Source organism: Macrotis lagotis, chromosome 7, assembly GCF_037893015.1.
Source record: "Macrotis lagotis isolate mMagLag1 chromosome 7, bilby.v1.9.chrom.fasta, whole genome shotgun sequence".
Classification (NCBI taxonomy): Eukaryota; Metazoa; Chordata; class Mammalia; order Peramelemorphia; family Peramelidae; genus Macrotis; species Macrotis lagotis.
The window spans coordinates 21,238,325-21,251,194 of record NC_133664.1 but is presented as its reverse complement, the minus strand read 5'-3'; the positions used below and the strand labels follow the sequence as shown (position 1 = coordinate 21,251,194).

The 12,870-nt window shown below is 47.0% G+C and overlaps 1 protein-coding gene across 6 annotated transcripts in view; it reads right to left on the bottom strand.

Moving 5' to 3' along the window:
• The window catches only part of TCAIM (T cell activation inhibitor, mitochondrial), a 53,265-nt gene extending 45,524 nt beyond the window's left edge, over positions 1–7,741 (bottom strand). For 2 of the 6 annotated variants that reach the window (XR_012470443.1, XM_074195605.1), the window contains exons 1-3: positions 2,479–5,918; positions 1,684–1,756; positions 126–261 (exon numbers count right to left, since the gene is read on the bottom strand). Coding sequence is in view for 5 of the 6 variants with exons in the window: in XM_074195605.1 (XP_074051706.1) it covers positions 126–261; positions 1,684–1,756; positions 2,479–2,590 (321 nt within the window). In the remaining variant the exon portion in view is untranslated. Of the gene's footprint in view, positions 1–125; positions 262–1,683; positions 1,757–2,478; positions 5,919–6,010; positions 6,725–7,003; positions 7,083–7,651 lie in introns of those variants that run through there. The other 4 variants (XM_074195608.1, XM_074195609.1, XM_074195606.1 and 1 more) reach the window with 4 other exon arrangements.
• Between the last annotated feature and the right edge of the window lie 5,129 nt (positions 7,742–12,870).

Below are 12,870 nucleotides of genomic sequence, written 5' to 3'. Positions count from 1 at the left end.
TACTATCGATTAGGTATGAAGAATTATCCCAATCCACCAGACAAAGCCAGACCACCCACCCTTCCAGAGCGTTTTTACTAGGTCATACCCAATGAACACCATAAAGTGCAAGATCTAATGCTCACCCTCTCTCTGGGATGCTGTCCAAAGAAATCTGGGTGTACTGCAAAATAGAAAGGTCTCAGAGCATTTACGGCCTCAGCTCCTGAGAAAGTTCTCATGTGAAGAAACCAGGGGGTTACTATTTTCTCTAGACAAAACCTTATGGATACATAAAAAAAGGTTTCATTATCCATCAAGGCAAACAGAAGAATAAAAGTAAAAGTACAAAGTGATTCAAATATATATAGGATTAAAACAGAAACATTACTTCTGGATAATATATCCTCCATGAGCAATCCAAATAAAGAATGTTCTCCTTCTGAAATCAAGCCTAGGCTTGACAAGAACCCCTAGCTGACATCCACTTTGAGCCCAGAGATTTTAGTAAGAAGGTTTGTATGAGGAAGATAGCATAAAATAGATTGGAAAATGTGGTTTGGGATTAAGAAACTGAAGACTGAAGTCTCAAGATTGTCTACCATTCATTTCTTTAAAAAGAAAGTTGAAAGGCATTGAGCATAGCAAGTAATGAATGACACAAGTGGAAGGCAATATTAGAACAGCACAAAATGGGAGTTGTTTCTGAATTAGCTATTTATATGATCATGTCACCATCTACCAAAGATCAAAATTAGTATTAAATGAGAAGAATGCACAAAAATGAGGAGCCACTACATATAGTTACAACTACTCCAATCTAAGATACTGGAGTAAGCAGATGACAGAAAAACAAACAAATAACCCCCCCCCCCCAAACCAAAACAAAAATAAAGGAATAGATGTTAACTTGATTATCACCATTTCTTAGATAAGTAAAACCAATAAAAAGTAATTACTACAAGATATCCCAAAGAGACCAGAAATTATTTCAACCACAAATAGGTGACCTCGTCACCAAGTTGGAACAAGTGGAATTTCCTTGATGGCAGGGACAACTTCATTTTTATCTTTGAATCTCCAGCAATGCCTGTCAAAGCAGGGCTTACTACACAGTAGGAGCTTAATTAATGCTTGGTGATTAGTTTGTTCCATCAAACAGTTGTTGTTGCTGCTCAGTTGTATCTAACTCTTCCTGACCCTATTTGGGGGTTTTCTTGGAAGAGATACTGGAGGAGTTGGCTGTTTCCTTCCCTAGCTCATTTTACAGAGGAGGGTGAAGTGACCTGCCTACAGTCACATAGTTAGTAAGGTCTGAGGCTGGATCTGACCAAAGGTCTTCCTGACTCCAGGTCCAGTTCTAGGCATTATGGTGCCACCCAGATGCCCCTACTTGTATCTGCTATTTAGCCAAGTACCGGGGACATTGTCCTCCATCTAGGATGCTTCAAGCATTCGTTTTCCCTCCATGCTTTCAAAACCAAGTACTTATCAGTGTTTTCTCCTTCTGTCCTATGCAGAGCCTTCCAAAGGCTTAGCTGGTCTTAGAAGCAATTTCTCTTGCCTTCCAACCCAACTTTCCCATTAGTCTTTGCCCCAGTGATAAAAAATAACTTCAGAAATTTGAAAAACAGCTGTAAGTTAGCTAAAATAACAAATATTTGTTTGAATAGTAAGACAGATTTGGCAGCCAATCTTACTTACCTCCTTATAGGTCTCATAAAGAAAAACATTTCTATATATTGCTGCAAGTCAACTTCCAGGAATCCATTAATCACTAAAAGAAGTGAATAGAGGGGAACGTTAAAAAACAGATGTGAATTTTTCCAATCCTTTACAAAAAAAGGAGAACTTTTTTTTGAAATAATATTGCCTTAGAATGTAATAGTTTTTATATCAAACGACTGACAATACTAAAGTGCTCTAAATAAAAAACTTCAAAAGCACCTCAGAAATTTGATTCATCAAAAGGATAACCTTTTAAATACTTAAGCACACAAACATTCTGCAAAGATTTGTGATTTAAAAAAAATTCATGTAATGCATTATAGGAGCCTGTTTGTTCATTCAGATTTGAATTTATAGTTCTTACCACTCAAAATTAATATATACTCTGTGACATTTATAATCAAACTCTGAAATCCCATTTAAGGGTCTTCACAATGACCCTGGAAGAGAGAGTGAGGCTGATGACTCTGGGCACCTTGGCCTCCTTTAGCTCCAATTTATGCCTAAATTAAGACATCCCTTGTGATGTCACTGGACCAACAAACACAAGAGATAAGAGTGCCAGAAAAATTGAAGGCAGCCTCTGGGGCAGGTATTCTGCAAAGCCCTGGGGCTCCCAAGAAAGGCGGTAGGCAGTCCCCTTCCTCAGGAGCTCCCAGGCTAAAGGGAAACAACCTGCTCTGGATAAATAAGATCCCAGCAGGATATGTTGGAGACAACTCCCCGGAAGGAAGGCTCTGGGCTTTAGGAGGGCTAGGTATGGTGTCTTACGGGAAGCAGGAGGTGGAGAGCAGCAGGTATGGAGAAGAGATCCACCAAGTCCCTCGGGCTGGGAGACTGAGTGGCCAGGAATAGTTGCCAATGTCCCTGGAGGGCAGAGCATGTGGAAAGGAGAAAGATGGAAACACACTGGAAAGATAGGAAGGGGCCAGGTTATGAAAGGCTTTAAAAACCAAACACAAGAGTTTACATTGGGTCCTAGAGTTGATTTGGGCCCCCTGGAGTTTAGGGGTGACAAGGCAGATTTAATGCCAAGGAATAATGGACTGCAGGGGGGAAAGCCTCATGAGGCCTGTGCCAGCTGAGAGAAAGGGCATTAAAGAAAGATGTTACAGAGTTTACAGGACTCAGCAACTAACGGGAAGAGACAATGAGGCTCAGAGAGGGGTAACATCGAGGTTCTGAGCCTGGGTGACTGGCAGGATGGCGGTGCCCTTAGTAAGAATAAGGAAATTAGGAAGGGAGGGCTTGGGCAGGAGAGAGAATGAAATCATTTCCCATTTGGTGACTTTCCTGGCAGGTCATCTTTCTCAAAGATGAAATCAATCTTACACCTCTCCTCTCCTCACATCATTTCCCTCCCCAGCTCCACCATGACTTCATCATACCTCCCTGCCCCTATCCGGTTCAGCTTCTTTTTTTTTAGGGGCTATCTTCCCCATTAGATTGGGAGCTCCTTGAGGGCTGGGACCATCTTACCCTTTCTTTTATATCCCAAGTGCTTAGCCCAGAACCCAGTATACAGTAAGTGCGTAATAGATGCTCACTGATTCTGACTCGGGATTCAGCTTTGGACATTGAGCTTCAATGTCTATGGGGCATCCAGTTCCAAATATCCAAAAAGAAACTGGAAATGGGAGAATGGAATTGGGGAGAGAGGCTGGGGCAGAACAGGCAGTTCTGAGTTATCTGCAGGTCAGTGAGACCCCAAGGGATACTGGGAAGGAGTGGCTAGATGGGGGGGGCAGCATCACAAAACCTTAGAGAGAAGATGGCATCAAGGGGAAGCTTAGGATGGAGAAAAAGCTCTTAGATTTAGCAATAGAGTTCACTAGCAATTCCAGAGAGGGCAGTTTTGGTTGAATGACAGAAGTGGAAGCCAGAGAACTCAGGAGAGAGAGAGAAGGGGGCATGGCTGCCCTGATGACAGATGGCCTTTTCAGGGAGTTAAGCTATGAAAGGCCTCCTCCATGCCTTTTCTGTTAAACCCTATTTGTGCGCTGGGCTGACAGTATAGTGGAGCCTTATTTCTGACAGCACTGGCAGTTGACCTTGAAGATGTCATTTAACATCTCCGTGCCCTGGCAACTCTCTAGGCTGTAACTGCAAAGCCAGGGGCAGTCTGCCTTGGCAGATGGGGTTTTCCCCATTAGGAGCTCCCAATACCTAAGACCTCATAGATCTGGACCAAAATCAACTGTGAAAGAGGGGTGTGCCAGAGAGCAGACAGAACAGTGACACTTCCTCCCTGTGTAACCAATGGAATCACCTTCATCTTTCTGAATCTTGGCTTCATTATTTGTATTATAGGGATGTACAATTGTCCTACCTATTTCACAGGGTGGTTGTGAGAGCATGCAGGAAATTCTTGGCAAACAAAGTCACCAAGTCCAGATCAGCTCTTATTCTACTAATCAGTCAATCAAAAACCCTAAGTCTTGTTGCAGAGACATCAAGCCAGGCCCTGAGGATAGAGAGGACTGCTTCATCCCTACCCTGAGGCTCTTCCATTGGCTCCTGGGAGACAACAGGTCATGACTACAGATAAATTCAAGGTGTTTGGGGAGGGGGTCACACAAAAGGTGGTGCTTGTGCTGTCTAGATAGAAGAGAGATTCTAAGCTTGGGGAATTTACATTTGCAAAGGGAAGTTAACACTTATGAAGACAAGGGAAAGTTAGTCTGGGATGGGGGGATGGGGCTCTCCACAAAGTGGTAGCTCCAGAACAAACTCGGTTGGAGAAGCAGGCAGGGAAGGCAGCTCAAATACAGCAACTTAGGGAAAACTTTTAAGAGTCAAGTATAGGTTCAAGATTATTAAGAAAAATGAAAATCAACTATACTTAATATAGGATTTCTACTGGCACCAATTTTATTTCAGGTACATATGTTTTATGAGGCCAAAGTATTGTCCAAATGATTCCTTTTATATAGTGAATAGTTTGTTTTATCTTCTTTCATTTTCTGCCCCATTCCTTCAGAGATGGCTCAATAGTATTTTTTTTTAGTTTTTTTTTTGCAAGGCAAATGGGGTTGGGTGGCTTGCCCAAGGCCACATGGCTAGGTAATTATTAAGTGTCTGAGACTGGATTTGAACCCAGGTCCTCCTGACTCCAGGGCCGGTGCTTTATCCACTGTTCCACCCAGCAGCCCCTTCTTACATTTTCTGAATAGCCTAATGCTAATTCTTTATCAAAATTCTGGAACTACAATAAACATCCAAATACCCCTATAATTTCCAAATACCATTTCCAATAACTAGGTAGAGTCAATTCATTCACTCAATGGATATTCATGGAACAAGAAAACATGTTAGACAATACAATAAAATGAAATCCTTGGCCTCAGGAGGCTTCCAGTCTAGCACAAAGATGAGAAAGAAGCTCTCCTTCATTCATCAAACTCATAGTTCTACTCTCTGGGCAGCCTTCTATGTGGGGAAATTATCCATTTGAAAAGAAAAGAGGGCAAACTTGGCTGTAAGTAGAATTGATTTGCTGTGAGATGAACCAAACCATGAAAATGTTTTCCAACACCACAAGTGGAAGTCCTGCTGGTAGATCATTAATAAGCCCAATGGAAACACATTCACCTCCAGAGTCCTAGCATTCTGGAAACTTCAGGAATGTCCTAACAATAAACAAAGTGCCATTTCCAGCAGTAATTTCTTTCCTTTTGATGCTATATGGCTCCGAATCATGCTGTGCCATCTGTCTCTGAAGATCTGCAATAGGGGTCATCCAGAGGGTATCAGAGAAATGTGTGGTTGGCATGAGTAGGCAGAAATGCCTTAAATACATTACTTTCAAGGTTGTTCAAGAGGCATAACAGAGGTCAGAAGAGAAGGGGAGCTGCCCACATAGTCTTAGAAAGGGATGGACCCACTGTGGCCTCTGTCGAGATCCGAGACAATCATATTTCCCAGCATGGTAGGTGAGCACTGCATTGGCTATTTATGGGAAGGTCTGGACAAAAGTTCCATCGATGGCTTTGAGCTGCATCTCTGGAGAGAATACTCAAGCTGATGAATGAGACCATAGCTCCATCCAAGTAATCCCACTGACTCATGCTGATTTTAGAGTCCATTAAGACCCTTCAGATTTTTTTTTTCAGACAAACTGCTTTGTAGCCTCACCTCTCCTAACTTAGGATCTCTTCTTATGCACTGGTTCCCTCCCTCCTGACTTCACACATGCCCAAATCTCCTCCAGCCTTACAGAACCCCCCCCCCCCCCCCACTGCACATCTCCTCCAGCTATTTATTGTCTCTCCATCCTCCACTTGCTCCCCTGGTTGGTTCTAACCTGGCTTTGGATCAGCACTCCACTCAACTGCTCTCTCCAGTTACCGAGGAGCCTCTCAGGCCCAAACCTGCTGTTTGGGGCAGCGGACGTTGTTGACATTCTCCTGGTCACTCTCCTCCCTCCTGGCTCCTCTCCTACACTTCCGACAGTGGTGCAGGTTCACATTCCCCCAGCTTCTGCTCTGGGTTCTCTATTTTCTCTGTGCAGATGATTCCCAGCCCAATTTTTTCTCTGAGCTTTGCTTAGTCCTGCATCAGTAACCGCCACATGGACATTTCAAATCGGATGTGCCAGAGAGAGCTTCAGCCGGACAAGTCTAACTTCACGTTTCCTTCTGAATGCTTCCCTTCTCCACTTTGCTCTTGAAATCCCTCGGACGTGTGGAGCCATGTGTTTTGGACTCCTTGCTCTCCATGACGCGTATTTCTCCCCTCCTTCTCCACCTTGGTCCAGGCTCTTCTCGCCTCTCCCTGGTCGACTGTGCCAGCGTCCTTGCCTCCCGTTTCGGACACTCCACCCTGCCAGTCCTGTTGGCCGTGACCGGCTGCCACCCGGGGCTCGATCTTGATGAAGACACTACCTTTAGGTGACCGCTGTTTCTCTCCAGATTTCCAGAATTCGTTCCTTTAATAAACATCACATGGAATTTTGCCAGAAATCGTGGTCAAACTGCCTCCTCTTCCCAAATGCACACACCTGCCCTCTGGCCCTGCTGTCCGGGGCTCGGGGGCCCTGGCGCCCGCTGACTCCCGCAGTCCCCAGGAGGGCCAAAGGCGCGGGCCCGCCAGTGGGGGCGGCCGGGTGCTGCTGCCCTCCGTGTGGCGGGGGGATGGCGGGGCAGGGCGGGCGCGCCCCCTGCGCCCCCACACAGGGAGCCGCGCCCCGGGCTGGCGGGCCAGTGGGGGGCCCGGCGCCTCCATCACCAAAGGTCGGGGGTCACGCTCAAGGTCAGGGCGAGGACCCTCCTCCCACACGCCCGGCGCGGGGGCTCACCTGGGCCGGTCCGCGGCGGCACCTTCCCTCCCCCGGGGGGGCTCGGCGGGGGCCCGGCTCCACGCGCGGGGGGCGGCCCACGCGGGGCCCCGGCCCCGGCCCCGGCGCTCCATCTGGCCTCCGCCCCCGGCTCGGCCGCGGGTGCCCGGGGGAGGCGGCCGCGTAGGGGAGGGGCCTCCAGGCCGCGCGCCCATTGGCCGGGCCGCGCCGCGCCTCTTTCCCGGGCCCCGCCCCGTTCCAGGGTCTGCGGAGGAGCCGCCCGCCGTGCACGGCTATTGGCTGACACGCGCCAGACCCCGCCCCCCGGGACCGGGGACGGGCACGCCCGGCGCCCCCATTGGCTGATCTCCGCCGGGCCCCGCCCCGGATCGCCCAGGGTCGCGGAGGACGAGGCGGCGGGCGCGGGACTCTGCCCTCTCGGCCGCTCATTGGCCGGGCCGCATCAGGCCGGGGGGGAGGGACGCGGGAGCCGCGCGCCCATTGGCCGAGCCGCGTCAGGCCTGGCGTGACGGCGCGCGCAGCCCGACACCCGTTAGAGCTGCTCCCACGACCCGGGCTCCTCGGCCCCGAGTCCGGCGCCGCTTCTCCCCCAGGAGGCAGCCCCGGCGCGACCCCAGCCCTCGGCCTGCCCCCGCCCGGCCCCCTTACCCGCCTGTCCCGGGAGAGCTGCGCCCGCTCCCGCGTCTGGTCTGCGGGAGAGTGAGCCCGCGGGGAGGGGAGACGGGGCCGCCCGGTCCGGCGCGCGGGGGCGGAGGGGGCGGCGGAGCGGCAGGTGGCCGGGGTGGGGGCGGGGAGCGCCTGCGCCTGCGCGCCGGAGCCAGCCCGCTGCTCCCCTCCGATTGGCTGCGGGTCCCGGCGCCGCGGCCTGTGGGAGGGCCGGGCCTTGGGGCGCCTGCGCAGTGGCGGGGCCGCGGCCCAGCGCGTGCCGGGCGGGACTTGGCCCTCCGGGCCCCTCCCCCCGCCGCCTCCCGGGCCTGGGCGCGAGGCCCCGCAAGGTGGGGGGAGATGGGGGGCGGCGGGGGCAGCGCCCCCGAGGAGGGCATGGGGCGGGGAGTAGCGTGAGCACCCACCGGGAGACATGGCAGCGCCCCGGGCTCCACTACACTTAGTAACTTCTGGAATTTGCTCCTTTTGGGGGGAGGGGAGTGAGGTTTGCTTTCCCAAGATTATGGGAGTAATGGGGAAATAAGTTATGAAAAAAAATTCCCCCAACCCGGCTGCGAGCAGCTGTTTCTCCAGTTATTTACTCGGCAGTGTTTTGTCTTTAGTCAGCCAGCTCCGCACTGCGCCCTGTTAGGTCCCCTCCAAGGGGTTTTCCAGCTTTGCAAATATTTTGAATGGAAAGTCTGGCCCTTCCCACTGAATTTTCTTGCTTATATATAGAAATGGAAATGAATTAAGTTAATTTAATGTAATTTTTAGTTTACTTACTAAGTTCTATGAGTAACATCAAATGCAAAAATTGATCATTTGACTTCTCTGCATATATTCGATTTCAGTTTTCATCTCCTGCCTTTAACGACCAGATTTGTTAAAAAATTATATTTGGCTTCAGGTTTTCCACTCAACTGAGGCCCCCATATTAATCATATTCAGCATCCTCATGTGAAAACACCCTGTGGCTCAAGCCTCCAGCTATTGCAGTTTCTGCTCACATACCAGGCAGGAGCCACAAATAGCAAAGTATTTAAAGGTTCCAAGCCTCCCAGGTTTGTGAACTTTTTTTTTCAGTTTTTAATTTTGAATTTTTTTAGTTTTTCCCTTAATCTTCCCTCCCTTCCCCTCAAACCCCTCAGAAGGCAGTCTGTTAGTCTTTACATTGTTTCCATGGTATACATTGATCCAAGTTGAATGTGATGAGAGAAATCATCCCCAAGGAAGAAAAAAAGTATTGTCCCTGATTATTGCACTGATGGAATGAGTGAGTCCTTCAAGGTTGAACATCACCCCCATGTTGCTGTTAGGGTGGACAGTGTTCTTCTGGTTCTGTTCATCTCGCTCAGCATCAGTTCGTGCAAATCCCTCCAGGTTTCCCTGAATTCCCGTCCCTCCTGGCTTCTAATAGAACAATACTGTTCCGTGACATACATAGACCACAGTTTACTCAGCCATTCCCCAATTGAAGGACATTTACTTAATTTCCAATTCTTTGCCACCATGAACAGAGCTGTTATGAATATTTTCATACAAGTGTTTTTTATACATTACTAAAATATTCTTGTTTAAGAGTAAACATAATACCCCCCCCAACATAGACCCTCATGAGAAATAAAGAGAAAAAAAATCTTTCAATCTATGTTCTGATACCATCAACTCTGTCTTAGGTGGATCACATTCTTTATAAGTCCATCATAAAAGTTACTTCCATATTTTTCCACTGTTGCTGTTGCTGATTGTAAGTCCCTCTATTCATTCCTCCTCACTACCATATATTCTATTTTCTCTCTCCTTTCACTCTGTCCCTCTTCTAAAATATGCAGTAGGGTGGCTGAGACGCAAAGTTTCATCACCCAAGCCCACATGCCACCTGAGACCCAGCAACCACCCAGCCCCATGGTCCCCAACAGGTTACCCAATCCCAGCCCCTTGCAAGAAGTAATAAAAGAAAATGGGTTATGTCTGACTATTCTATGTTCTGCCCTCTCCTCTATCACCCACATCCGGCCCTCCTTCCCCCTGTCCCCCTTCTCCTTTTTACTCTAGATGTTTATACCCTATTGAGTATGTATGCTGTTTCCTCTCTGAGCCATTCCTGATGAGAGTGAAAGTTCCCTCATTTCCCCTTGCCTTCTCCCATATCATTGCAAAGCTCACTGTAAAGAAAAAATCTTTTATACAAAATAACAGCCTATTCCACCTCTCCTTTTTCTTACTCCCAGTACATTTCCCTTTTAGCCATTGACTCCATTTTTACAATATATTTTATCTTCAAATTCAGCTCTTTCCTGTGCTTCATCTATAAAAGCTCCTTCTACCTGCTCTATTAAATGAGAAGTTTCATGAGTATTATCAGTGTCATTTTTCTGTACAGGAATACATGCAGTTCATCATCATTAAGTCCCTCACATTTTACCCTTCTGCACTCTATGCTCCACCTGAATCCTGTATTTGAAGGCCAAACTTTCTGTTCAGCTCTGGTTGTTTCAACAGGAATATTTGAAATTCCATTGGTTCGTTGAAAGTCCATCTTTTTGTGGCATAATGGATAGAGCACCAGCCCTGGAGTCAGGAGTACCTGAATTCAAATTTGGCCTTAGACACTTAATAATTACCTAGCTGTGTGGCATTGGGCAAGCAACATAATCCAATTGCCTTGCAAAAAACCTAAAAAAAGTCACACACACACACACACACAGTTACAAGAAAGTTCATCTTTTCCCTTGGAAGGGGATGTTCAGTTTTGTTGCGTAGTTGATTCTTGGTTGCATTCCAAGGTCTTTTGCCTTTTGGAATATTATATTCCAAGCCCTATGAGCCCTTAATGTAGATGCTACTTAGTCCTGTGTGATCCTGACTGCAGCTCCATGATATTTGAATTGTGTCCTTCTGGCTGCTTGTAATATTTTCTCTTTGACTTGGGAGTTCTGGAACTTTGGCTGTAATATTCCTGGGGGTTATTTTTTTTTTTTTTGGATCTCTTTCTAGGGGAGATCGGCAGATTCTCTCAATTTCTATTTTTGCCCTCTGCTTCTGGGATATCGGGGCAATTTTCCTGTAGGATTTCTTTAACAATGATGTCAAAGCTCATTTCTTGGTCATGACTTTCAGGTATCCCAATAATTTTAAAATTATCTTTCCTGAATCTGTTTTCCAGATCAGTTGTTTTTTCAATGTTTTTTCATTTTCTTCTAATTTTTCACTCTTTTGGTGTTGAAGTATTGTTTTGACTTCTCATAAAGTCATCAGCTTCCTTTAGCTCCATTCTATATCTGAAGGATTTGTTTTCCTCAGAGAGCTTCCTTATCTCTTTTTCCATTTGGCCAATTCTGCTTTTTAAAGCATTCTTCTCAATAACTTTTTGAACTATTTTATCCATTTGACCTATGCTGGTTTTTAATGTTATCTTCCTCAGCCTTCTTTTGGATCTCTTTGACTAAGCTGCTGACTTTGTTTTCATGTTTTTTCCTGCATCTCTCATTTCTTTTCTCAATTTTCCTTCTATCTCCCTTACTTGATTTTCAAAATCTTTTTTGAGCTCTTGTCACTGCCTGAGCCCAATTTCTGTTTTTCTTGGAGTCTTTAGATGCAGGAGCTTGTACTTCCTCATCTTCAGACTGAGTATTTTGATCCTTCTTGGGATCATAGACAAAGACTTTTTCAATGGTGTTCCTCTTTTTTCTCTGTTTACTCATTTCTACAACCTGTGCCTGGTTTTGGGGTGCTTCCTGGCTCATCCCACTGGGACCTTTATACTTCCTTTATTCTCTTGCCTGAGGTTTGATATGTCGATGACCACAGGCAATCCCCTCTCTCCTGGAGCTGTGAGGAGGGTCCCTGTTATTTTAGTATGGAAGGTCAAATTGCAACATGGATTAGTGTGGGCAAACAGCAGAGTCCTCCCCCAGGGAGAACAGAGAGATTTCTGCAGTCTCCCCTGACCCCCTACCGTCTTTGGCCTATGCTCTGGAGGTGCAAGCTGGTTTCTCCTGATTTTCGCTGCAGGTTCTGTGGCCGTGCTCCTCATTCCACACTCATTCTGGTGTAGCAGAGTTCCCTCACTGCCCCTTCAAGCTATTCCCAGTGATCCCTAGGTTGGGTTGGGCTGAGCTGCCGCCGAGGCATTTTTCCAATCCCTGGTCCTGGTGAAACATACCTTTCCTGTGGAACTTCTAAGTTATCTTGGACTGGGAAAATGTATCACTCAGTCTTTCTGTGGGTTCTGCCCCTCTAAATTTGGGGTAGTCATAATTTGATGGCTTTTGGAGTTTTGGGGAAGGTGTTTCTGGGAAATGCTGCCTTCATACAGTCATCCTGGCTCTGCTCCTGGTTTTCAAACTTTTTAAAAAGGTTTTTGCAAGGCAAATGGGGTTAAATGGTTTGCTAGGTAAATTATTAAGTGTCTGAGGCAGATTTGGACTCAGGTCCTCCTGACTCCAGGGCTAATGCTCTATCCACTTTGTCACCTAGTAGCTGAATGTCTCAGTGGGAAGAGTACCAGTCCTTAAGTCAGGAGGACCTGATTTCAAATCTGGCCTCAGACACTTGCTAGCTATGTGACCTCAGACAACTCACTTAACCCTCTTTACCTTATGTCCAGGGCCATCTCCAGTCATTCTGATTCATATCATAGCACAGTCTCCCCTCAAATTCAAAGCATGTGTTTGTCATGACATCACCTCCCTGATGTTGTGGTCTTCTAAAATTAGGGATAAACCCATATGGAAGTTCTACCAAACTGGTGTCCAAAGGATCCTCACAAGCAACCTGAGGCCCCCTTTTCCTAACAACTTTCCCCACTATCTACATCTCTCACTCTTGATGAGGCTTGGAACTTTCCCTTTCCACCCCAATCAGGGGGTGCTGCTTTACAAAGTGAATTAGAGGAGTCTCATGAAGGCACCAAGCCACTGGGATGGTCTGGGTTAATATGGAGATGTACTGGTCACCTCTCCAGGCATCACAGCAAAGGCTGTGGCCCATTCTTCCATGCTGCTTCCATTTCCTCACCACTCACTCTCCTCTGTCATTCTGATGAAACTGAGCTAAAGGCCTTCATGTTCATTTTTGGTTGGCTTCCTAATCATCAAATGCAATGCTCTTTTCCAGTCCTTATTTTCTTGGTGTCTCCATCACCTGTACTACTGACCACCATCTCTTGGCCTCTCAGACACAACTTTTTTGTTTTACTCCCAAACATTTCTCATGTC